Raw genomic sequence first — 26,182 nt, 5'->3', positions numbered from 1 at the left:
TCTTTTGCTAACCAAGGCTGCATTTATTTGATCAAAAATACAGTAAAAACTGTAATACTGTAAAATATCAGTGTTCATTTTAATATATTTTAAACTGTAATTTATTCCAGTGATGTCAAAGCTGAATTTTCAGCATCATTACTCCAGTCTTCAGTGTTGCATGATCCTTCAGAAATCATTCTAATATGCTGATTTGGTGCTCAAGAAACAATATTTATTATCAGCTTTTGAAAACAGTTCTTAATATTTTTTTGAAACGCATGTTTTTTTTTGCAGGATTCTTTGATAAATGTAATATATAAAAGAACACTTATTTGAAATAGTCCATCTAAATACTAAGAAACACACAAAGTACATAAAAATATATGCTTTAATTGTCATGGTATCGAGCATACAGAAGTGATGCTTAACATGTTTACCAGTTTAATTGGAATCACCCATATTTGATGCTGTATTTTTGATGGTTTGAGAGCATCTTTAATGATGAATCAAAATAAGCAAATTCATGTCAAAAATGATGAATCTTTCTCTGCAAGTAGATCACATGAATGTCAAATTCAAAAAGTCTTCTTACTGGGTCCTCACTGTCAGATCTGATTTAAACATCAATTTTCTTTGCTACTGCCTGATCCTTCACTACTTTACATCAAGTGCTGTCATGGCTGTGTTTTACTGTGTTCTACCTCATCAAATTTAAAAATAATTTTGTATATTTACACAATTCTCAACTGATGTTTTTACGATGTTTCATAGACAACCAGTGAAGAAGAGACTTAAGAAGAAAGTCAGACATAAGAAGAACAAAATTGCCTGAATCAGAATGCCTTCATGAATTTAATCACAGACTTCTCAAAGTTCAGTGTGGTGGCAGGTCAGATGAGAACTGATGAATGGTATCAAGGCCGCTGGAATTAGTTTTCTCTTTGAACGGATTTCCCAGCAGCGGAGACACTGAGTAACGGGACATTGCTCAGTAAAACACAGCCATGACAGCACTTGATGTAAATAAGTCTGAAGGACAATTGCGTGTTACCTGTCTGCTTAAGTGAAGGAAAAAAAAGTCAAACTATAACTTTATACCCAATCTTTCTACTTTCTGACCTCCACTGTACTCTGCCATCTAGCTTACCAGAAGTTATATTTTGTTGCGCACTAAAGTCTGCCTTCTCACATTTAGTGACCTGGGTTGCATTTCCCAGCTGACTATGGTCGTTAATTCCATTGAACTCTATTGGTAACGATGGAACATGCGACCTTAGTTGCTTTTGGGGAATAGCTCCCAGCTGTACGTATAATGGCCTTTGTTTTTTGGTATTCAATGAAAGGTGACGACAAATTGAACATTATTACATTTACAAAAAGAGAAAAATGTATCTTGCAATTACAACAAATTTCTGTACATACAGTATTTTATTGATTCCTTGATGAAACTTGTCATGGACCTGCTTTATATTAAATATAAACTGATCACCTGAGTAAATAAATGAAAACATATCCAGTAAAAGTAATTTATAGATGATGCTAATATCTTGGATCTGGATGATTGGATGGAAAAACAAATGATAAAAAAAAAAAAAACATTTCCCTGTAGTACATTAGGTCTGCATTTGTGATTAATTGAAACCAATGTCATGAAGTGTCATGAATTAATTGAAACCATCCAATGAAATTGCTTAAACACTGTGACCCAAAGGAAACACAATGGAACAGTAATACTAACTGTAGGCAAGGTTCAATGTGTGTTTTTGTTAGCAGATGGTCTTGTGGCTTGGTGATAGCATACAATGCATTGATAGTGTTTTCCCACTCACTCTTGATCAGATCCTTGGGGATCCTAAGGGTGAGCTTGATCTCCCCCGTGTGACATAATACTTAGAGGCTAGGTTGCATCTCGAGCTGCCTTGCACTCTGCCTCTGTACTGTTGTCTTTTCTCTAGCAGATGGAGCAGGTCTTGGACCCTGATCCTGATCCATTGGTGCTGTTGGAATTTGCAACTGTAGAGAAACCATACAGAAACAAACACAGAATCCGAATTTAAGAAATGCGTTATATCATACAATACACTCTCTTATAATTTGCTATTCTAGGTCAGGTCTGAGCTTTATGATGGCTGATCAAGTTCCTTGTAGATTAATGAACTACCTTTCAAATGTCTGGGGTCAATAGGTTTTTAGGCTTTTATTCTGCTGGAAGGATAAATTAAATTGATCGAAGTGACAGTAAAGCAATTTATAATGTTACAATAAAATTTGATTTAAAATAAATGCTGTTCGTTTGAACTTTCTATTTATCAAAGGATCTTGACAAATATTTTAAGCTAAGCTGTTTTCAGCATTGATAATAATGATTAAAAAAAATGTTTCTTGAACAGCAAATCAGCATATTAGAATGAATTCTGAAGGATCATGTGACACTAAAGACTGAAGTAATCACAGAAATAAATTACATTTTAATATAGAAATTTACTGTATTTGTGATAAAATACATTAAATGCAGCCTTGGTGTGCTTTTAAAAACATAAAAAACCTTAACAACCCCAAACTTTTAAAAAGTAGTTTTTATCGGTATGTTAAATGTCAACCTGAAAATTAGCTATATATAAGGGTCTGATTGTAGGTTCTTTTAAATTTAGTAGAAATACAGTGAACAAAGGATATAGATGAATAAAAGCTAAAACAAAATACTACAATTCAAACCATTTTTGCCAGCTGCTTCCTGTCTGGCTTTAGCTGCCTCCTCCATTGCCTTTAGTTTTGCCTCATATTCTTCCTGCCTCTCTTTCCAATGCATTCGGTTGTTCAGAATGCCATCATACATTGGCTGGATCTGGGGGTGAAAACGAGAGAATTCCTGTGGAAAACACAGAGGGAATAGTTGCTAATTAATCTTAATGGCCAAAATCTTCTCATTTGGTTTTTAACATTGATTTCTTGAAGCAAAAAATTATGATTCATAAAGTTACCTTGTAGACAAAAGTACAGACAAAGTCGATAAAACCACACTGAAGCTTTGGCAGCTCTGCAGCTTTGTTCCTGTCCATCATGGGCTAGATTAAAAGACAGATACCACAGGAGCTTTTTAGATTATTCTTTTTTCCAAGATGGCACTTTCCTAGCAGCCCAACCCGCAATTTTAGATTCAGGCACTTACGATAGGTTGTTGCTCAAGAACAGTCCTCTCAAGATCACCCTGCTCCCAGAATTCAGCAGCCACAGAGAGGGCGACCTAGGATGGGAGAAATGACACTTTGTACATTGCTGAGAAACAAATCTGCAGTCATTCTTCATTTGACATCTCTTACCTTGCTCTGCACCTCCCATGGTTTTGTGATAGCTGAGAGGTCACACGCTGTCATCATCATGGCCCTGGTCAATTATTAAAAATATAAAAACACGCAAAGCACAAAATGATTTTTTTGAAGAGATGTGTTACGTTAAAATGCCATCGTAGTTATAAATGGACACACTTACATTACAATTTCTTTCCTTGTTGTTTCAAGAGACATGAAGTCCACCCATTTCTTCTCTTCTTCATACGTTTCCGAGAGATCGACAATTTTCTGGAACATCGTTCTCTTTCTTTGAGGTAGAATTAAGAAGTTGTTTATATTTTAAAAATGTTTATTTACATTTAGTTTCACTTCTTTAAATGAACAGCTATGGTCACAATAAAATGGTCACTTTACAAAAAAAACAACTAAATGATTCTTCAGAAAAAAATAACTGCATATGAGTTTGAAACAACATAGTGACAAGTAAAGAATATATTTTCATTATGATATATCATAGAAACGTACTTGAAGTACAAGGCAAGATCAGTTGCAATAATGGCAATGTCAATGAGGTGGAAGACATGCTCCGTTTGTCTTCTGTTGAGGTTTTGGAAGATGTTTAATGACTAAGAAAAAAAAAAATGTTAGGATCAAATCAAATTAACGTGAAGGCTTACATTCTGGATAGTTTGCTGATACCTCGTCGGCTAACAAGAATTTGCCAAATTCCAAGTGATGCCTCTCTAGAATGGAGGATCCATGCAGCTTGGCTAGAGGATTTTGTGACCTAATCACAAAGCGTGATGATTATTATTAATAGAATCAATAATAGTACAAGTACTAGTAGAAATAGTAGTAGTATTTACTGACTTCACTTGGTAGAGATTATTTGTGCCTCTGTGGTCGATATCATGCAGGAAGCCAGCAGTGATCATGGCCATAACCTCCAAATCCGTGTAATACCGCTTTAGTTTGCCTGTCTGACTCCATTAAAAAAAATAAAAAAATTCTCATTATGATTTTATAATTTTTAGTATGTGTATATAAAAAGTTTCATGAACAACAAAGAGGCAAAAATCTGTTTGTTTGACACTGGATCAGACAAACTTGTTGGGAAACAATCATTTTGTTTGGAATTCTGTTTTATAATTTACTTTTATACTTAAATCAAGAATAAACATTTAGTTTGGACCCTAAACAAGTAATTCTATAGCTTGAGCAGTATAGCATTGTGCTAACACCAACATCATGCTTTGAACTCCCAGGGAATAAAATATATAATAATAAAATTATAAAATAAAATAAAAGTGCTTTCAAATGAAAAAAAAAAAAAAAAATTAAGGGAGAGCTGAGCAGGTCATCATACCGTGAGTAAAGTGAACATGGTTTGCCCGACATTAAAGCCATGGCGCCAGTTGTGGTAGGTGATTTTTCTGTAGCCTTTGCTGACTGAGTACATGAATCTCACCAAAACCTAATTAGAGGATAGCAGCCAATTTTATGGAATTTCATGACACTTCATGACAAAAATCAGGTGCCTCCATCATTATAAACAAGCAAATTTACCTCCTGAGGGACCTGGAACTTTTTAACCACTCCAACTTCATAGTACATCTGGATCCCACACGTTACAAGATCCAATTCAGTGCAATCAAAGTCTGAAAAATGGAATGCGTAGATCTCAAACTTTTTCGGGCCAGGCAGCTCTTTTTTCTGCATGAAAAATAATAAAACAAAAGTCAGCCAGCGCACAACTTTTTGAGAACATAAACCAATGCAGAAGAAAAAATAAGAATTATTTGAAGAATGCCATAATAGCTGAAACAGTATAACTTAAACATTAATTTATATAGACATATTTAAAAGCATCTGTAATGTTTCTACTAATGGATTCCTATTACTTTATCTTATCTTTCTGAGAAGTTTAACATCAACCTGTGATTTCAAACATCTTTAATTAATAAGCAGTTCAGCGTACCAGAATCTCCAAAAGCTCTTCCTCCTCACAGTCTCTTGGTTCTCTGTCAAAATATTCTCTTGTTTTCTAGAATAGAAATACCAAAGAAAACTAAAATATATAGTTATAAAATAAAATATCAAAATACAATGTGCAACTTAAAAGTATGGTCTTACAAGGATGTTTTGAATCTCATCATCTCGACATTTGACATGGTACAGCACCATGTCCTGGGCAATGTCCTTCCTGTTCTCCAGCTTGTTCATTTTGTCATAGGTGTCTGTGTTGAGGACCGACCAGCCCAGAAACTGTGTCAAAGCCTGTCAAGACAGCAAGGCATTATTCCTTAAGTCTCTCTCTTTATCTGTAAATGACCGTCCTCTTTAGTGCAACCAATAAATCTATCAATTGTACCTCCATGAGTTGTTCATCATGGTCATCAAATGGTTTGCCATCCTTCCTGTTGTAGAAAGTTGCAACACCAACAATTTCTTCTTTTTTGTTGACAATTGGCAGGGACAGCACATTCTTGATGGTCCATCCACTGTCATCCAGAGCTTCCGTCTACAGAAACCCAAAGTGCTATTACTACAAGTCAAGGGAACCTCTACCATTAAACATGTTTTAGGCAGTAAAAAAAATACCTGAAAGTTGAACATTTCATCTGCTGCTGCATTCATGATGTTGCAAATTGAATACACAACAGAAATCAATAAATGAATATGTAAATGCATACTTAACATTTCAAAAATCAACCATATTTCATTCCCAAAGTACAAAAAGGAGTCACTTACAAATCCACTTTCTGCTACGTATGTAGGTAATCCACTAACCAAAGCCCAATGATCTGCAGGTGGAGATCTGTGAAAAAGAAAATTGTGATTTTATAATGCTATCTCTTATAATGCACACATTGGCTATAATACATTGGTAACTAGAAGAAAAATAGAAAAAACTTACGGTATGACCTTGATGTCCTCTTTCCCGTGCAAAATATAATCAATGACTTTGTAGAAAATAACTTCCTAAGTAAAAGATAAAAAAAGGTGTAGTTCTCCCAAAAAAATGAATATTCTGCCAACATTTATCATTCCAAATCTATAAAACTTTCATACAGAAAAAAGAAATAGTCTAGCAAAAATACCCCAAGCTGCTCTCTTATATTTAACAAAAGTGAATGGTGACCACAGATGTAAAATGGATTTGCAATGCATTTGCAAAAATGCATCTTACCCTTCCATCAGGAGTTACAGGGCCAGAATAAGGTGGCTGCTCTCCCATCAACACTGGCCAAATATCAAAGAACTCCTGCAAGAGAATAAAACCTCTGGGTCAGTCTTAGAGAGGGACATGACAGCCTCTAAATTAAGCATGACGTCTCTGTACCTTCCAGCAATTATAGTGATCGACGTACCTTTTCCTTGGTCATGTCCAGTAGGCCCACAGAGTACCTGTCACAGTTGAGATAGGCTCGTACAGTGTACAAAGCTTTGTGAAACTGTCGTTCAATATCTGTGAGCTCTTCAAACACCTTGTTAGCTGACCACAACAGCAGCTATGCATGAGATATATGAAAAATGCATTTAAAATCTACCTTTTTCAATTCAGTTTTACAATTTTGTCACCTATTATGCAGACTTACCTGTCCTTTTCGTGTTTCACAGTTATGAAGGTAGCTCAGATGAAAAATCTTCAGGTTCAGAGAGCCAACTTTCAGATACTTTAAAAAAAGCTTTAAAAGAAGAGACCAATTTTAAGAAAATAACATGAGGCCATACCTTTACTGTCTCTTTAAATGCCAAGTATGTCTTGACTGTCCCATTTCAACATTTTATAAAAATATCTAACTCTTATTGTGAATACTAGTGTTGAAAACCAACACACTTAGAAAAAATTGCCAATTAAAATGTGGTCACATAAGCTTTGATATACAGTTTATTTATTGTTTTCTTATTTAAAATTGAACTTGTAATGCAAAAGAAAATATTTAGAGTTTTTTTTTACTGGTTTTGAGGCCACTGTAGTTTGTATTAATACTAGTGGTGGACAGAAACAACAAACAGACACTTACATCCTCATCTTCATCTGTGAAATGGGGTCCAGTAGTCTTGTTGACTGCCATGATGACAGCTACGACATCCTTTCCATTCATGATGGGTGTGGCCAACATGTTGCGTGTGGTGTATTCAGTTAGTTCATCAACGAATGAGCTGAAGTGACTGTCCTACAGTGAAAGTAAAGTCAGTTTTGTCACATACAGTACACACTTGTCCCTACGCACTAGTCTTTTTATCACTTACTAACAACTGATATTTGTTGTAGACTCAGGCGGAAATAAATTATTTATTTATTAGTTTGTCTTAATTTAGATTTGCATTATTTTGATGTTAAGCACAATATCTCATCACAGCTGAAATTCATGCAGTACATAAGAAAATAACTTTTAAAAGACATTTATAATTCACTTTTAACTAATTATTGCTAATAGGAAAATGACATATGGATATTAGAAAGATGAAAAATATAATTTTAGTAACACCTAAGAAAAAGGTCCTGTTAGCTATCATTAGTTAATGCATTAACATTTAGTCAGAATGAGAAATACATTTCTTAATCTGTTAGTTAATAAAAACTATTAACTGTAAGTTTGTGTTAGCACAAGTCCAATAAATAATATTAACAGATACAACTTTCGATTTTAATAATTCATTAGTAAATGATAAAATTAACATTAAGTATAATACACTTATTTTTGGTAACACTTTATTTTATAGTGTCATTGTTACAGTGTAATTATACATTTAAGTACTGAGTAATATTAAATAACTACATGTATTTACTTTATGGTTAGGGCAAGGATGAAGGTTTGTTTTAGGGTTAGTTGCATGCAATTGTGCATCATTTATTGTTTTTACTATAGTACATACATGCAACATTTGTAACAACGGCACCATAAAATAAAGTGTTACCATTTTTTATTGTTAGTTCATGTAAACTAATGCAACAAATGTTAATGGAAGCTTATTGTAAAGTGTTACCAAGAAGTGTTTTATTGCCCTCGTTTAACAAGATAACTATTTTACAAACAAAAAATCTTCTTTAATTCAACTACTGAGAGACGATTTGGTCACTGTGTAAATGCCACAGGTGAAATAATCCTTCATGCTGCACATGGGTCATGGCATATTGAAATAAATGGATTATGTCAAGAGGATTTGCCAAGCCTCAAATATGACCATACCTGCAGTCTAATAATGTATAATAGTGTGTCTAGTCTCTCTCATGATCTGTGTACAGATGTTTTAAAAGCAGTGTTTTGCTTTGTACCTGTGTAACATCCTTCACATTGATGGGCTTCTTGGTTTGAGCCACATATCCTACTATACCAATGTCCAGAGGGAAGACGATCTCAGAGTCTGGAGGCACCACGCAGTCGTCGAGCTCAGAATTTTCATTAACATTGAAGAGACGTGTAGCCAGCTCAGCGATGCCGTTTCTCTGTCGATACATGAACAGGCTACATCGGTCGGCATGGATCATAGCGCTGACCCGCTTCAGAATCTTAAAAATCACCTTCTCCATATTGACGTTCTCCTGCATGTCTGTAATGAGATCGTAGAATATGGCTCCCTCCTCTACCGAGCATATGTCTTTAAAACTGTCCATATCCACTTTAGACTCTGGAATTCGCATGATCGAGGCCACGGCACCAGGTTTGAGCTTTTTGTCAAAATAGCTCCTGGCAAAATCTGGATTTCCATCCAGGAACTTCTCCACGTCTTCCTTTTTGACACTCATCTTGGGATCTTCTGCCTCAGTCCCAGTACTGGCAGGTGATGGCCAAGGAATGAGAGTTCAAGTGAGGTTTCAGGACAAAAACAGAATATTTACAGCATATAATCCTCAAATAGTTGAGAAAACGAATCGTGAGATGAGACGCCTGCCACAGCAGGGGCAACCCGTGTCCAATCTAACTGTCATCAGCAAGGTGTTTTCCTAATAGTGTTGAAGGTGAATCAGGATCTGCTCTAGTAAAACTGATCAGGTGACCTGTATCAAAGCCTGAGCCTGGAGCTGAAACCGAAAGACGTCCTCCTCTGAACCCTCTCTGCGTCCTGGGAAAGAGAAGAGATGCTCTTAATGAGTTTTATAGGAAAAGCTATACAATCATAAAGTATGTGAGTGCTAATGCACAATCATATGCTATGTTCCTCTATGTCTCCTCTCCCAGAAGCCTGGCCTTTGCGCTACAAGCTCTTTAAGTTCTTATTAAAAACACACTCCTCATTACTAAGCCCTATTTAACCAGGCCACTAGCTGATTATCTCAGCACCCCAGTTGTCTTCTTACTCATTGTGACTGCAACCATGAGAGCAGTGAAAGGGCTTTCATAAAAAATGGAAAAGAACAAATGTACAGTATATGTGAATATCAGTCATTTAAGACCGAAGGATGACCAGACATATTAGCAGTGTGCCTGAACTGCTTTTAATTAATTAATTAATTAATTTAATTAAATAAAAAATCAAAACTAAACTAAAATAATAAAATAACCTAAAATTTAAAAAAGCAGAAGTAAAATGCAAAAATATAATAAAATAAGCATCCCTTCTCAATAACTCTGTTTTTGAGTGTTTTTGATACTCTGTGTGATGCTGCTTTTCAGTTACATTTGGTGCATTCTAAATATTCCTAATAAAAACGACTGAGGAATATGTGCCTACATGGAAAACTGATAAAGAGTCTTATCATAAAATGCCTATAATCCTTTTGTTTAGGTAAAGATCATATCTATATAAAGGCCTCATATCCATCTTAAGCAAAAGGTCATGAGGATAATCAGCATATTAATAGCTCCATACGTGCACAAAACAATCAGAGCTTTTGGCGCTGAGGGAAGTTCCTGTGTGCATCTGTGAGTGCTGGTCTGTCTCTATTGTTTTGGTAAAGCCTGCTGTTTAGAATCTGTACATGATTAATTGTCAAATGTATGCAGTTGTCAGTTAATTGCCAATAGTGTCTGTGGAGTTGCCTGGGCGTTCAGATGGAATGGGAATCAACTCTACCAGGGTGTGAACCTCAACCTCTATATTAGCACATCCATAACCAATAGGATATCACCAACCATTCTGTTGATATGAAGAACGGATTCCTATGCACAAATTTCAATGTGTTCATGTTTGTTTAAACATTTAAAAAATAATATGTAAGACATTTTTATTCTTTGACGTGAAGAATTTTTTTTATTTTGTGGGTGATGACTTGACCTACGAAAAATCAGAATCTGAATCCAGTTCTTTCCATTTTTTTTTTTTTTTTTTTTTGCTATAGTTCTTTTGTTACTGTGCCACCTACTGATAGGATTCAGCCATTGTTCTGCACTCGTAGGTAAAAAAGCTGTCACTGGGGCAGGTACCTTTTCAAAATACACAAATATGTACCATTAAAGTACAAATATGTACACTTTAGGTACTAAGATGTACCTTTAAGGTACCAATATGCACTAGGATTGCAAAACGATTCATTGCGACTAATTGCTTTCAAAACAAAAGTTTGTTTGTTTACATACTATATGTGTGTGTGTGTGTGTGTGTGTGTGTGTGTGTGTGTGTGTGTGTGTGCTTTATTATGTATATACATTAAGGAAAAATATGTTACATTTATATATAAAATATTTATATTTATATATAATATAAATTATATACAAGTATAAATATATACATAAACATTGTTTTTAACTATATACATGTGTGTGTCTATTTATATATACATATAAACATACACAGTACACACACATATAGTATGTAAACATAAACTTTTATTTTGAATGTGATAAATTGCGATTAATCATTTTGCAGCCCTATTATGTACCCTTTAGGGGTAAGTAAAATACAAAGGTGAAACTTTTGAAAAGGTTCCACATCTTTTGTACCTTTTAATATAAGAGTGTGCTGATCAGTAAGATGCTACACATTAACCAAATGGAAATGAAAGCAAATCAATTCTAAAACTCTGTAAATAAAAGACCTCAAAGGTTTTATATGATAATTCAAAGTTTTTTTGTAATTGTCTAAATGCTTTTGTCACTGCCTACAAAACCCACAAGGGTGCAGCAGACCACAGTTTCACTCATTTCTCTGAACTCATGTGAACTTATTGATCTCACTAATGATCTTGCAATTTGCACAGTTTGACAACTCAGTTGATCCTGACTATTGATCCTGTACTGCAGTCCTTGGATTGGCTGGTGGGAAGGGTTGCTGGGTCTCTAATAGTTGAAAACCATGGGGTTAATTTGCTAAATTGACTGTATTGGGGAGCTTTGTTCAAGAACACTATCCTGGCAGGCATTTAGAAATCTTACACATCTTTACAAAAAAAAAAAAAAAAAATTCAAAGCATGTGCATTATGACCTGAAGGTGGACTTTTTACATTTTATAAAAAGGCCTTTTACTTGCTAAAAAGTACAACCAATCAGTTAGAGGTCAGACCAGATTTTTCAGCAAAGATTTGGTCATGCTGATAATTTAGAGGTCTTACAAATTCATGCATCAAATATATATGCTTTATAGGGTTAAATATCCCGTTCTTTGAACTGAGCATGAAACAATGGATGTGATTCCAGAAAACAAGCTTAATCTACTGCATCAGTCAATGGGAACATGTGCATGGTCAGCACTGGTGTATGAACTCACGCTAAGGATTGCCTTTGTTTGAATAGTTTCATAGGTTGGCCAAGAACAAACCTTGGGGCATGTGAGGGATTAGGATCAGGGTTTATGGGGTGAAGTCCACGTGAACAACAAACAAAACAAGAGGGCCATAGATGCATTTCTGCAAGTGTTGAAGCTTAAGGAAACAGCAAGGTGTGAAAATATCCAATGAGAAAAAAAAATGTATGGTGAATAATTTAGTGAAAAAAGTGGTGTTTGCTATTAAATTAATATGACACCGCTTTTTGACAAAAGGTTTAGCCAAGTTAGAGGCAACTGTTAAAGCTGAATAGTGCAAAAAGGTTCTAACACATTACAGTACAAGGGATACACAACCTAACAAAATAAAATGTCGTCATTATTTACTTAGCCAGTTTGATTCAAACCTAAATGATTTTCTTTTTTCTGCGGAACACAAAATATGATATTTTGTAGAATAACAATAACATTTATTGGAGCCCAATGATCTCAATTGTTTATACCAAAAAAAACCAATGAGACCATTCTCAAAATATCTTCTTTTTGTCCCACAGAATAAAGAAAATCATACAGTTTTGGGCCAACATGAACACGATTAAATTATCGCAGAATTTATTCATTCATTCATTGAACTTTTTTGTATAGTTTTTAAACCAATTTAAAAGTAAATGCACTCCATTGCATAAGAATAACAACTAGGGACAAACAAAAAAAAAATATTGGGTTTTCTTTGTCATCTGTTTACATAGTATATATAGCTGAGAGCTTAAGAAGCCATGGCTCCAAAAAGAATTGAAGGTCTTAAAAAAGAAGTGTACTAATCTCTATGGAGTACACCCACAAATATATACTACTGAACGCTGCCTGGAGTGCCAAGAGAGGTCAGCCAGGTTAGCCATATCTCATCTTTAGACACAGCTTAAATAAATGGATTGGGATTGGAACTATGGCAACACTGCCAGTATTATTGTTACTCAAGACAGGAACTAATCATGCATTATGTAATGGAACTTGTCAAGCATACTGGCAACAGTATGGATACATATGATGCTGAATCACCCCACCTGAGTTCCTTGAGGTCGCAATAGCATTGAGCCAGGAGATCTCAGTACTGTAACGTGACATTACCCGTGGCCAACCAATCCTAATACTGCTAATTCAGCAAATATGCATGGAAACCAGTCCCAAGAACAGCTCAGAAAAGTCTTACAGGGACAATCTGGAACAAATAGATAATGAGATACGTCATCTCAAAATAGATACGAATGTACATCAATCGTGTTGGACAATAAATTTCATCTTCAACATCATATGTCTGGCTGAGTATCTTAAAAACAGACCTAGACAGTTAACAGTGATTCCTGAATTAAATATTCAAACAAAACTGTGATATAATGGTTGTTAAACTCGGATTAATAACCTAAACCTAAAAGAGCTACTAAAAAAACTGGCATATCTGATACTGACTGAATTGCAAATATATTACTTTTTAAATGAATGAATTAATGAATAAAAAAAAAATCCTACTGAATAATATCAAAGATAATTATTATTATTAATAATAAAATCTTTATTTGAAAAATGGAGTTGAATAATGAGGTAGACTAGGAGCCTGTACAACACCATAATGAATACATTTGGAATAGATCATGCGATTTGTCACGCTGGTAAATGAAAGATCCAAATGCAGAGATAACAGGAATAACAGTCTTTAATGAAATTATATATAACAAAGGCAGTCCGTCTTTTCAGCACACAGAACTGGTAAATAGAAACTTGAACAAACGGAAAGACTCCTGTCTCGATGAGTAACAGAACAGGACTCCCTTGTAGCAGACTTGAAGCTCAGGAGTAGATAACTCAGGCAGGGTGAGAGAACCACATTGGTCTACAATCAGCAGCAACAGCAGCAGAATACAGCAAAAACTTTGGGGCTAGACTGTTCCAGGCAGACAAGACAAGAATAGGTGAGTACCTCTCAATACAGACAGGATGTAACTGCTGACAAAACGCATGACATGTAACAATAATCCAACAAAGAATCTACCAGAGCAAACACCAGATAAAGGGTGAACACTTAGGGCAAAGTAGAAACAGGTGTCATAGCAAATCAGCGCGAGCGCTGATTGCAATGACAAACAGGTGCATGAAGAGAGAGAGGTCAGCGGGACAGAGAAAGAGTAATATAATAAGCTAATAAGGTGTGTGTGTGTGTGTGTGTGTGTGTGTGTGTAAATGAGTGAGAGCGTGCGAGAGCGAAAACGGAAGAAAAACCTGACTCATGACAGTACCCCTCCCTCAACGAGCGCCACTAGGCGCTCGAGGAAGGAGCCTGACGGGACCGGTAGAAGTCGTCAATCAGCGAGCGGTCCAGGACATCCCGGGCTGGAATCCACCACCTCTCCTCAGGACCATACCCCTCCCAGTCCACCAAAAAACTGGTGACCACGCCCCCGGGGACGAACGTCGAGTAGCCTTCGAACACTGTAAATGGAGGCCCCCTCGTCAATAGGAGGAGGGGGAACGGAGGGACGTGCGGGCGCACGAATAACGGGTTTAATGCAAGACACGTGAAAAACCGGATGAACACGGCGCATCTGACCAGACAGTCTTAGCTTTACAGCGACTGGACTGATGACCTTAACAATAGAAAAGGGTCCAATAAAACGAGGCATGAGCTTGCGAGACGTCTCCTGAATAGGCAAATTGCGGGTGGATAACCACACCCTCTGACCGCAAAAATATCTGGGAGATCTCACCCTGCGGCGATTAGCGGCACGACGAGTACGTTCCCTAGTCTGACATAAGGCAGATCTCACCCTCCTCCAGGTACGCTTACATCTCTGAATAAAAGCCTCGACGGACGGAACCGAGGCCTGAGACTCCTGGGCGGAGAAAACAGTCGGTTGGAAGCCAAGGCAACCCTCAAACGGAGATAACCCAGTGGCGGACGATGGGAGAGAATTATGAGCATATTCGGCCCATGGTAACTGCTCGCACCAAGACGCGGGATTCTGAGAGGTAAGACTACGCAGCATGCGACCAAGAATCTGATTGGTCCTCTCGGCTTGCCCATTGGTCTGTGGATGGAATCCTGACGACAGACTGGGGGAAGCCCCTATCTGGCGACAGAACTCCCTCCAGAACAGAGAAGTAAATTGCGGACCTCTGTCAGACACAATGTCCGAAGGAAGACCATGGATCTTGAAAACGTGATCCACCATAATCTGTGCGGTCTCCTGAGCCGACGGTAATTTAGGGAGCGGAATAAAATGCGCAGCCTTAGAAAAAACGGTCCACGACGGTGAGAATGACCGTATTGCCAGACGAAGGGGGAAGCCCGGTAACAAAATCCAACGCAATATGCGACCAGGGACGCGAAGGAACGGGAAGAGGTCTGAGAAGACCCGCCGGAGGATTATTACTAGACTTAGTCTGAGCGCAGATAGAACAAGAAGCAACAAAACGACGAATATCGCGCTCACGAGTGGGCCACCAAAATCTCTGGCGGATGGCCGCTAAAGTACCTCTAACTCCGGGATGCGCGACTAATTTAGAAGAATGACCCCAGCGAAGAACCGTCGAACGAGCAGCCTCGGGTACAAACAAAGTTCCCTCAGGAGCGCGGGGTGGTCTTGCAGTGTGAGAAAGAGCACGCCTGACCGCTTGTTCCACTCCCCAGACGGCTGCCCCGACCACACAGTGCTGATGTAAAATCCTCTCATCGGTCGAGGCACCCTCTGATGAGTCAAACTGCCGAGAAAGGGCGTCAGGCTTGAGGTTCTTGGAACCGGGTCTAAATGAAATGGAAAAATCAAAGCGATCAAAAAATAATGCCCAGCGGGCCTGACGAGCGTTAAGAACGTTTAGCAGAGCGAATGTACTCCAGGTTGCGGTGATCCGTCCAAACAATGAATGGTACACTGGCTCCCTCAAGCCAGTGTCGCCACTCACCTAGCGCCAGACGGATAGCCAAGAGTTCTCGATTACCCACGTCATAGTTGCGCTCCGCGGGCGAAAGACGGTGGGAGTAAAATGTGCAAGGATGAACCTTGTCATCCTGGGAGGAGCGTTGCGACAAGACAGCTCCTATCCCAATTTCGGAGGCATCGACCTCAACAATAAACTGACGTTCTGGATCAGGAGTGATCAGGATGGGCGCAGACGTAAAAAGCATCTTAAGACGGTCAAACGCATCCTGAGCAGTCTCAGACCAAGCAAATTTGGACTTGGACGAAGTGAGAGCGGTAAGAGGGGCGGCAACCTGGCTAAAGTTACGAATAAAGCGCCGGTAAAAATTCGCAAACCCCAGAAATCGCTGGAGTGCGACTCGAGAATCGGGAACAGCCCAATCAAGAACTGCTCGAACCTTGTCAGGGTCCATACTAATCCCCTCCGCTGAAACGACCGAACCAAGAAAAGTAACCGATTGGGCATGAAAAACGCATTTCTCAGCCTTGACGAATAGGCGATTCTCTAATAAGCGCTGCAGGACACGGCGAACGTGTTGAACGTGTACCTGGAGAGAGGGTGAGAAAATTAAGATGTCATCCAAGTAAACGAACACGAAAACGTTTAGCATGTCTCTTAAGACATCGTTTACTAACGCTTGAAATACAGCGGGAGCGTTGACCAAACCGAAAGGTAGAACCCGGTACTCAAAGTGACCGACAGGAGTGTTGAACGCGGTCTTCCACTCGTCTCCCTCCTTAATACGCACTAAATGGTAGGCGTTGCGCAAGTCTAACTTTGTAAAAACCCTTGCGCCCTGTAGGATCTCAAAAGCCGACGACATAAGAGGCAAAGGATAACGGTTCTTGACTGTTATGTCGTTCAGCCCTCGATAATCGATACAAGGACGCAAAGAACCATCCTTCTTCTTTACAAAGAAAAACCCAGCGCCGGCGGGAGACGAAGAAGGAGTAATGATCCCCGCATCGAGAGATTCTGTAAGATATCTTTCCAGAGCCTCTCGTTCGGGCGCCGAAAGGAGAGTACAGTCTACCGCGAGGAGGTGTGGTGCCAGGAAGGAGCTCGATAGAGCAGTCATACGGACGATGAGGCGGTAAGGATACCGCCCGGGAACGACTGAAAACCGCCCGCAGATCATGGTACTCCTCCGGGACACCAGACAAATCATCAGGCTCCTCCTGGAAAAGAGGAACAGAAGACACGGGAGAAACAGCGGAAACCAGACAATTTACATGACAAGCTAAACTCCATGAATGAATAGACCCCTTAACCCAATCAATGTGAGGATTATGTTGGATAAGCCAGGGATGTCCTAAAAACAATGGGGGTAAAGGGAGACTGAAAAACATAAAATGAGACTGTCTCATGATGATTGCCGGAAACAGTGAGACTAACCGGACTGGTGACACGACGAACAGAAGAAAGCTCTCTGCCATCCAGGGCAAAGACAGTGGCGACATCAGTCAAATCAACTAAGGGAATCTTGTTCTCACGAGCCCACATCTCATCGATAAAATTGCCCTCCGCACCCGAGTCGACGAGGGCAAGACCGGTAACAGAAAAACCAGCCCAACGGAGAACAGCGGATATAGTGGTTCGAGACCTTGGTGATGAGGAGATGACAGAAGCGCTCACCAGTACTCCTCCGTCTACTGGCGAGCTTTGGCTTTTAAACTGCAGGATGAAGCTAAATGGCCCGCCGTACCACAGTAAAGGCAGAGACGGTTAATAATTCGCCGCTGTCGTTCCTCCGGGGAGATGCGTACGCCCCCCAGCTGCATGGGTACAGCATCAGGTTGGTTCTGAACAGAAGCAGTAGCAGAAGGAAAGTTATCACAGGATGTGAAAAGTGGAGAACGAACTCGACGCCTCTGCTCGAAACACTTGTCAAGGCGGATGGCCAGGTCGATAAGTTGATCGAGCTGAGTTGGCGACCCCCGCGCGCGTAGATCTCCTCCTTAAGGTCTACATTCAACCCTTCAAGAAAGCGAGCAGTTAGTGCAGGATCATTCCACTCACTTGTAGTAGCCAGAGTCCGGAACTCTATCGCGAAATCAGCTACAGATCTTCTGCCTTGACGTAGCACAGCAAGTAGACGTGATGCCTCGCTGCCGAAGACGGATCTATCAAAGACCTTGATCATCTCATCCTTGAAAAGAGTGTACTTGCTGCAGCATGCAGATTGCGCTTCCCAAACTGACGTACCCCACTCGCGTGCTCGTCCCGTGAGGAGAGAGAGAACATAAGCAATGCGGGCCCGATCCTCTGCATACGTCTGGGGCTGAAGGGAAAAGACAACTTCACATTGGATGAGAAAAGCTCTGCACTCCGTAGGCTCACCCGCATAACAGGAGGGATTGTTGACTCGTGGCTCAGAGGGCAGCTGACGATTGTGAGACATGGCAGATTCCTGATGCAGGTGAAGTAAACGGGCAGATAGATCAGCAACCTGAGCTGAAAGACTCTTAACAGCCTGATGAGCGGCGGCCAACTCCTGCTCATGTTTGCCAAGCATAGCTCCCTGGATCTCGATCGCCGACCGGACAGGCCTCTCATCTGCTGGATCCATGATGGTTGGATTATTCTGTCACGCTGGTAAATGAAAGATCCAAATGCAGAGATAACAGGAATAACAGTCTTTAATGAAATTATATATAACAAAGGCAGTCCGTCTTTTCAGCACACAGAACTGGTAAATAGAAACTTGAACAAACGGAAAGACTCCTGTCTCGATGAGTAACAGAACAGGACTCCCTTGTAGCAGACTTGAAGCTCAGGAGTAGATAACTCAGGCAGGGTGAGAGAACCACATTGGTCTACAATCAGCAGCAACAGCAGCAGAATACAGCAAAAACCTTGGGGCTAGACTGTTCCAGGCAGACAAGACAAGAATAGGTGAGTACCCTCTCAATACAGACAGGATGTAACTGCTGACAAAACGCATGACATGTAACAATAATCCAACAAAGAATCTACCAGAGCAAACACCAGATAAAGGGTGAACACTTAGGGCAAAGTAGAAACAGGTGTCATAGCAAATCAGCGCGAGCGCTGATTGCAATGACAAACAGGTGCATGAAGAGAGAGAGGTCAGCGGGACAGAGAAAGAGTAATATAATAAGCTAATAAGGTGTGTGTGTGTGTGTGTGTAAATGAGTGAGTGTAAATAAACAAAACCTTAAAATAGCCAAAACGGAAGAAAAACCTGACTCATGACACGATTTTATACATTGCTTTTATGTAATGACATCATAGGGTAAAGAAATATTATATTCTCTAGATTTTGTTTGCATAATTACAATTCCTGCTTTTCATAGCGCACCAATACTGTGCTATAATAAACAAGGCTCCTCTTAAAACCTGATGAATGTGAAATTGATGTGATAACACACAAATCTATTAGAAAGAGCCAAGTACATTATTATATAATAGATTCTCATAATGAATAAAGCTGCTTCCGTAATCACGTCTATCTCATCAAAACAACACAAAGCCTTTTGGAGCCTATTGTCATCAAGATAACACTGGGACATGCACCCTCCTCACTGAAATCAACAATCACAATCATCCCAACATAACAGTTGGTCTCGTCTTGTTGTTTTCAATTTTTTGGACAATTAGTACATCTTGCATTAGCTAAAGCTTGTTCGTCTTTGGAAAAACATCTGTAGAATTTACTGGAGTGGTGTTACAATTAAGTCACTAAATTTTATCTAAATTATTTTAACTACATTTTAATCCTCTAGATCTTACAGCTATAAGTTTCTCTTATAGTAGTTTATATTTTAACATAATAAACATCAACATACAGGACATAAAGGATCTAGATTTAAACTTAGATATGCAAAAACCAAGATCAGTCTTTTTCAAAATAACAAACTGAAGAGCCATCCTTAGTCAGCAACTTTCTAGCTTCCTGTATTAATCTGTCAAGGGATGATATGGACCAGTAACTACTGTATCTAGTTTGAAGAGAGAATATATATATACAAGAGTTTATTATGAGTTCCAATCTTTGGAGGTAAACTATTCCAAAAAAGAACCTAATAATATAACATACTGCAATAGGTGTTCAACACAGACAGATTTTTTTTTTTTTTAAATTCCTAATTTTGTTTCCCAATTTCAATTTTGTTTTTCCAAATCAATTCCCAGATGTTTTTGCTTTACAGTTAAAGTCTCACTACATTCACTATAGTTGCATAAAGCTTTAATTGTTTTTTGGCGAGCATGGGAGGGTTCAACCGAGAAGCCAGATTACAGTGAGGATTTCTACAACCGGATTAACCATAGATTTAAGAACCTTATTTAGTCACAAGAAGTGAAAATAATCAATAAGCCTGTCTGTAGAGTTGGTATAAAAGGGCCTTTGCTCAGTGTAGACAACACAGCCTTGTGGAGAACCACAAAGAGAGATCCTACACCACTGAATCCTTCCTTTTGTTCACTCAACAACAACAAAACAAACAGGTAAGATCTAGTGTTTTCTGTAGGCCCTTAGGGCTATGAGGTTAACTAAACTGCAGTTCGAACTGCAATGAAAAAGTGATCTGATTAGCACCTGTGGTTTCCTTCTCAGTTGCTCAGAATGGAATACTACAAGTTTGCCCTGCTTGTGGTTTTCCTGTCCTACATTGAGCGCTGCTGGTCTACCTCCTGCGTTGTGGACAGCTTTACAGTCAAGGACAACTTTGACCCCAAAAGAGTATGTAGTATGCAGATTAATGATTTCAGAGAGGATAAAAGTTTGCACATTTGCAATCTTAATATAAAACAGACAGGCTGACCTAACCTGGTGTGTTGTATCTTGTAGTATGCAGGCAAATGGTACGCTCAGCAGAAGAAAGACCCAGAGGGACTCTTCCTCCAGGACAACATCTCTGCCGAATACACCATTGATGATGACGGCACCATGACTGCCTCTTCCAAGGGCCGCGTAACTCTTTTCGGGTTAGTGATGAGTCTGAAAGTATGAGTGTAACAATGAAACATTCAATGACATTTGATTCAGAAAGCTTAATAAGCTTAAATAAGAGTCCGATAACATCACATGCTAATGCTAATTCTGCTAATTCACGTTAACAGAGAATGTTCTCTGAACTTTGGAGTTTCTCTCGAAGTTATGAATAAATATTCTTTCAGTAACATTAATAGAATGTTCCTTCAAGGTTATCTGGTCTTTAGTAATGTTCTCAAAACGTTAGCACAAAAACATTAGTTATACTTATCGAATGTTTCTTTGTGTTAGATGGATGATATTCGGATAATGTTTGCAAAATAATAAAATGGAATTTAACGTTGTCTTTAACATTCTTCTAACATTCTTCAAACATTTTAAAAAATGGAATAACTGGACATTTTGATAGCTCCGAGAACATAAAGCAAGTTTAATAACAATGACATCACATGCTAATGCTAATCTTAGCCTACTGCTTAAGGAATCTGGGTTGATTCAGACAAGTTTAAATATCCAACAGTGATGACGTCATATGCTAATGCTAATCCTGCTGCTTACAAATTCGGTGTTGATTGGGCAAATAATTTTAAATATATATGCCAGCAATGACGTCCCATGCTAATGCTAATCCTACTTTATATAGGTAGTTAGTCTCTTATAGTCGTTTAGTGATTTTACACATAATAAAACATCAACATACAGGGACATTAAAGGATCTAGATTTAAACTTAGATATGCAAAAACCACGATCAGTCTCTTTTTCAAAAATAACAAACTGGAAGAGCCATCCTTAGTCAGCAACTTGCTAGCTTCCTGTATTAATCTGTCAAGGGATGATATGGACCAGTTAACTATGTGTATATAGTTTGAAGAGAGAATATATATATACAAGAGTTTATTATGAGTTCCAAATCTTGGAGGTAAAACTATTCCACAAAAAGAACCATAATAATATAACTACTGCAATAGGGTGTTCAACACAGACAGATTTTTTTTTTTTTAAATTCCTTAATTTTGTTTCCCAATTTCAATTTTGTTTTTCCAAATCAATCCCCAGGATGTTTTGCTTTACAGTTAAAGTCTCACTACATTCACTATAGTTGCATAAAGCTTTAATTGTTTTTGGCGAGCATGGGAGGGTTTCAACCGAGAAGCCGCCAGATTACAGTGAGGATTTTCTACAACCGGATTAAACCCAATAGATTTAAGAACCTTATTTAGCCCCACGTATTCACACAAGAAGTGAAAAAAATAATCAATAAGCCTGTCTGTAGAGTTGGGTATAAAATAAAAGGGCCCTTTGCTCATCAGTGTAGAACCACACATCAGCCGTTGTGGAGAACCACATAGTAGAGATTCCTACACCACTGGCATCCTTCCGTGCTTGTTCACTCAACAACAAACAAAACAAACAGGTAAGATCTAGTGTTTGTTATCTGTAGGGCCTTAGGGCTATGAGGTATAACTAAACTGCAGTTCGAACTGCACTGAAAAAAAGTGATCTGATTAGCACCTGTGGTTTCCTTATCAGTTGACTCAGAATGGAATAATACAAGTTTGCCCTGCTGATTGTGGTTTTCTGTCCTTATCATTGATACGCATGCTGGTCTATAACCTGCGTTGTGGAACGCTTTACAAGTCAAGGACTTTTGAACTTTGACCCCAAAAGAGTATGTAGTATGTCTCTGATTAATGATTTCAGAGTAGGATAAAAAGTTTGCACATTTGCAATCTTAATTAAAACAGACAGGCTGACCTAACCTTGGTGTGTTGTATCTTGTAGTATGCAGGCAAATGGTAACGCTCCCCAAGCAGAAGAAAGACCAGAGGGGGGGTCTGATCTTGCTGTCTCCAGGAGTAGGCAGGCAACATCTCTGCCGAATACACCATTGCTGACTGACGGACACCATGACTGCCATCCTGCCTCTTCCAAGGGCCGCGTCGGTACTCTTTTCGGGTTAGTGAGAGTCTGAAAAGTATGAGTGTAACAATGAAATCAGTTCAATGACATTGATTCAGAAAGCTTAATAAGCTTAAATAAAGAGTCCGATAACATCACATGCTAATGCTAATTCTGCTATTCACCGTTAACAGAGAATGTTCTCTGAACTTTGGAGTGTTCTCTCGAAGTTATGAATAAATATTCTTTCAGTAACATTAATAGAATGTTCCTTCAAGGTTATCTGGTCTTTAGTAATGTTCTCAAAACGTTAGCACAAAAACATAGTATACTTATCGACAATGTTTCTTTGTGTTAGATGGATGATATTCGGATAATGTTTGCAAAATAATAAAATGGAATTTAACGTTGTGTCTTTAAACATTCTTCTAACATTCTTCAAACATTTTAAAAAATGGAATAACTGGACATTTTGATAGCTCCGAGAACATAAAGCAAGTTTAATAACAAATGACATCACAATCGCTAATGCTAATCTTAGCCTACTGCTTAAGGAATCTGGGTTGATTCAGACAAGGTTTAAATATCAAACATGTGATGACGTCATATGCTAATGCTAATCCTGCTGCTGCTTACAAACAGAAATTCGGTGTTGATTGGGCAAATAATTTTAAATATATATGCCAGCAATGACGTCCCATGCTAATCCTAATCCAAATATACACATGCCCATTTATAGCTAATGCCAAATTCAAATGCTAATCCTAATAACTCTAAACATATACAGATTTCTGTGTTGCTTACGCTGACATGGCTGCCCAGTACAGTGTTCCTGACCCAACCACTCCTGGCAAGATGTTCATGAACTACCAGGGCTTGGCTAGCTATCTGTCCAGTGGAGGTCAGAAGACACTTATGTGCCCATTATCACATCTGTACCCATTACTGTCACATGAATCATTTGACTCATATTTATTCTTCATAAAGGTGACAACTACTGGGTCATTGACACCGACTACGACAACTATGCTATCACCTACGCTTGCCGCACTCTGAAGGATGATGGCACATGCGAGGATGGCTATGCCCTGGTCTTCTCGCGCAACCCCCGTGGCTTGCCTCCTGCAATCCAGCGCATCGTCCGCCAGAAACAAGACGAGATCTGCATGACTGGTCAGTTCCAGCCCGTCCTGCAGTCTGGTAAGTCCACTGACAGAAGTCAGGCTTTCAATTTAGCTGCAACACAACAAAAGTAGTCTTATTAATTCAGTTAATCGTGCACATAAAGATGGAGTTTGGATTTGATTTGTCTGTCTAATCTGATTTTTCCCATTTCTCATTTTAAAGGGGCTTGCTAAACTGTTAGAGAAAACGAAGAGCATGCTGGCATAAGAAGCGGCATCTGGGGTCATTGCATTTTAATGCTGTAGAGATGCATATGTGCATCAGGGAGACATCAGATCATTGAACTCCTTATCCCAAGGGAACCTTGTACTGTGTGAAGTGAATGTGACAATAAATATTTTTAAACAAAACTTACTTTTGGACATTTTTATGGAATTTACAGGGGTGGGTGGTTGTGCATTGTTTGGCATATCATTGACATCATCAGTATCACTGACCAGAAGTAAGTCTTGTCAAGGATGTTTTTAAGGATTATTTGAAATTTAAAATACATTAGAATGGATACACAAATGATGTCCCATTTATGTACAAACTGAAAGGGATATATTATACACCACAGCATATTTGCATTAATAACCAATGCTGTAAAAATTGGACAGGTGTTGTTTTGCCAATTTAATTATCCACTTAGTGTAGTTACTAGGCTTTAGTGATAATAATTCCTATAAACTCACATTATACAACTGCTGGTTGCAAGCAAATTAAACACAAATGAAAATTAAATACATTCTCAGACAATGGATGGACAAATGTTAAGAAATTACAGTTACATTATTACCATGAAAGTATTTCTATTATAACTTCTAATATGTACTATATAACAAATATATTTGCAGCAGAAATAAAAGATATCTTGTCTTAGCATGCCTTAACAGATTCACAAGCTCTTAAGTAGATGTTTTAAATGTTTAAAACTAATATAACTCAAACGGCATTGATTAATTAAATTTATTAGAATTAAGTGTAATTAAAAGCATACCAGTCAAGAGTCAGATGTGTCTTGGAGGAACATTTCCATTTTCCATTTCTAAAAATGCCCAATTATAAGATATTCAAACTTGAAGATTGTCACAGTGATATAAATTAAAAAAACATGGTCTTTCAATAGATAAAAGGCATAATGTTTTCAATGTTAATCGAGCAGAAACGCACAGTTAATTCACATAATCAGCTTAAGAACCTTAAAAGATTCAAAGAAAAAAGGCTGGCCTAAACAGTATGCGCTTATCCAGTTCAATATTACGTTGGGTCATCTGAGGTCTTGCCAATTTAACTATAGGTTAATACCTTCTGAAAACTGTTCTTGTTACGACTGCTGATAAGTATAAGTATACTCATGCCAGGTGGTGTCTTGGAGACAGAACAGATTGTCTGTACTGATCCAAGTCTCTGCTGGAGAAAGTCAGGGTTAATGACATAAGGGACTTTTAAAGCCTGACAATGTATGTAAACAAGATGTAGAAAAGTCTAGACTCCAGACTGGAAGTCTGGCACAGTTTTCTGAACTTGTACTACTAAATAATACTTATAATTAAAAAATATGATTTAAATAAAATCAAAATGTTTACATTTTAAAATCATGGCTCCCTCTTTTGGTTATTTATACCCTGCATCATCATGAAGCAGCTACACTGAAACTTACTGTAAAACATATCAAAAATTAATAAATATTATTTAAATGTGTTATTTAAATTTACACCTAATTTATGGTCTGGTCGAAGTCATGGAAGTTCACTTAAGTGGAGACACGTAGTATGTTTTTAGAACATTGTGATATAAGCAATGAGTAGCCATACTGTAATACCCAACCACTCATGAATATTATCAAAGTGACAGAATGTCAACAGATATATTGACATATTGACCTGAAAAGATTAACTTGGGCTCATGCTTAGTTTGCTGTGGAGAAACAATGTTTTAAAAGGTCATATGTGATGAGACTTATACCAATAAAAAAGAACAAAGAGAACAAAGCAGCTAAGCAAACACTGAATATCATTTGACAGAAACATGTACGTAATCTAGTATGCTGCCTCACATAATCCTGCAGTCACATAAGATGTCCCAATCAACAAGACGTTCCCATGAAGAATCTGAGCTTATTTAAAGATTTCTGTGTAAACCTGTTAGTTTTCTGTTGTAGAACTGATAAGTAAATATTTTATACACGCACACACACACACACACCTCAATGGAATAACAAATGTTGCGCTACATTCGCAGAATTTGAAATATATTTTCACAAA

General features: G+C 38.2%; 2 protein-coding genes across 4 annotated transcripts; one reads left to right on the top strand and one right to left on the bottom strand.

Moving 5' to 3' along the window:
* Positions 1-352: 352 nt before the first annotated feature.
* On the bottom strand, positions 353-20,822 carry pde6b (phosphodiesterase 6B, cGMP-specific, rod, beta). 3 transcript variants are annotated; one of them, XM_042748158.1, is made up of 24 exons: positions 20,687-20,822; positions 8,803-9,344; positions 8,557-8,727; positions 7,301-7,453; positions 6,872-6,961; positions 6,644-6,784; positions 6,463-6,537; positions 6,190-6,254; positions 6,024-6,090; positions 5,874-5,921; positions 5,644-5,793; positions 5,406-5,549; positions 5,251-5,316; positions 4,839-4,985; positions 4,639-4,746; positions 4,143-4,252; positions 3,972-4,059; positions 3,798-3,898; positions 3,472-3,579; positions 3,303-3,366; positions 3,152-3,226; positions 2,964-3,047; positions 2,698-2,851; positions 353-1,995 (listed from the first exon to the last, which is right to left on the bottom strand). In XM_042748158.1, the coding sequence occupies exons 2-24, from the start codon at positions 9,025-9,027 to the stop codon at positions 1,934-1,936; spliced, it is 2,496 nt and encodes an 831-aa protein (XP_042604092.1). In that variant the 5' UTR covers positions 9,028-9,344; positions 20,687-20,822; the 3' UTR covers positions 353-1,933. The 3 variants fall into 3 exon arrangements, with proteins under 3 accessions (XP_042604092.1, XP_042604090.1, XP_042604091.1); XM_042748156.1 differs by having other exon boundaries at positions 8,557-9,344; XM_042748157.1 differs by lacking the exon at positions 20,687-20,822 and having other exon boundaries at positions 8,557-9,498.
* On the top strand, positions 20,222-24,286 carry rbp4l (retinol binding protein 4, like). The gene is made up of 6 exons (XM_042748165.1): positions 20,222-20,364; positions 20,474-20,599; positions 20,708-20,855; positions 23,539-23,652; positions 23,739-23,951; positions 24,099-24,286. The coding sequence occupies exons 2-6, from the start codon at positions 20,483-20,485 to the stop codon at positions 24,107-24,109; spliced, it is 603 nt and encodes a 200-aa protein (XP_042604099.1). The 5' UTR covers positions 20,222-20,364; positions 20,474-20,482; the 3' UTR covers positions 24,110-24,286.
* Positions 24,287-26,182: the final 1,896 nt, after the last annotated feature.

This window comes from Cyprinus carpio, chromosome B21, assembly GCF_018340385.1.
Source record: "Cyprinus carpio isolate SPL01 chromosome B21, ASM1834038v1, whole genome shotgun sequence".
Classification (NCBI taxonomy): domain Eukaryota; kingdom Metazoa; phylum Chordata; class Actinopteri; order Cypriniformes; family Cyprinidae; genus Cyprinus; species Cyprinus carpio.
Note: the sequence above shows the minus strand (reverse complement) of the source record. Positions and strands in the feature narration are given on the sequence as shown.

What these genes read in the sequence shown, in the direction of transcription:
- pde6b (XM_042748156.1), bottom strand. Translation starts at nt 9,027, where the DNA reads ATGAGTGTCAAAAAGGAAGACGTGGAGAAGTTCCTGGATGGAAATCCA. An exon ending in CCATGTTCACTTTACTCACG is followed by an intron (nt 4,253 to 4,638) that starts GTATGATGACCT and finishes TAATGGAGTCAG; the next exon opens with ACAGGCAAACTAAAGCGGTA. An exon ending in GATCTTGCCTTGTACTTCAA is followed by an intron (nt 3,580 to 3,797) that starts GTACGTTTCTAT and finishes TCTACCTCAAAG; the next exon opens with AAAGAGAACGATGTTCCAGA.
- rbp4l (XM_042748165.1), top strand. Translation starts at nt 20,483, where the DNA reads ATGGAATACTACAAGTTTGCCCTGCTTGTGGTTTTCCTGTCCTACATT. An exon ending in ACAACTTTGACCCCAAAAGA is followed by an intron (nt 20,600 to 20,707) that starts GTATGTAGTATG and finishes TGTATCTTGTAG; the next exon opens with TATGCAGGCAAATGGTACGC. An exon ending in TCTTTTCGGGTTAGTGATGA is followed by an intron (nt 20,856 to 23,538) that starts GTCTGAAAGTAT and finishes AAACATATACAG; the next exon opens with ATTTCTGTGTTGCTTACGCT.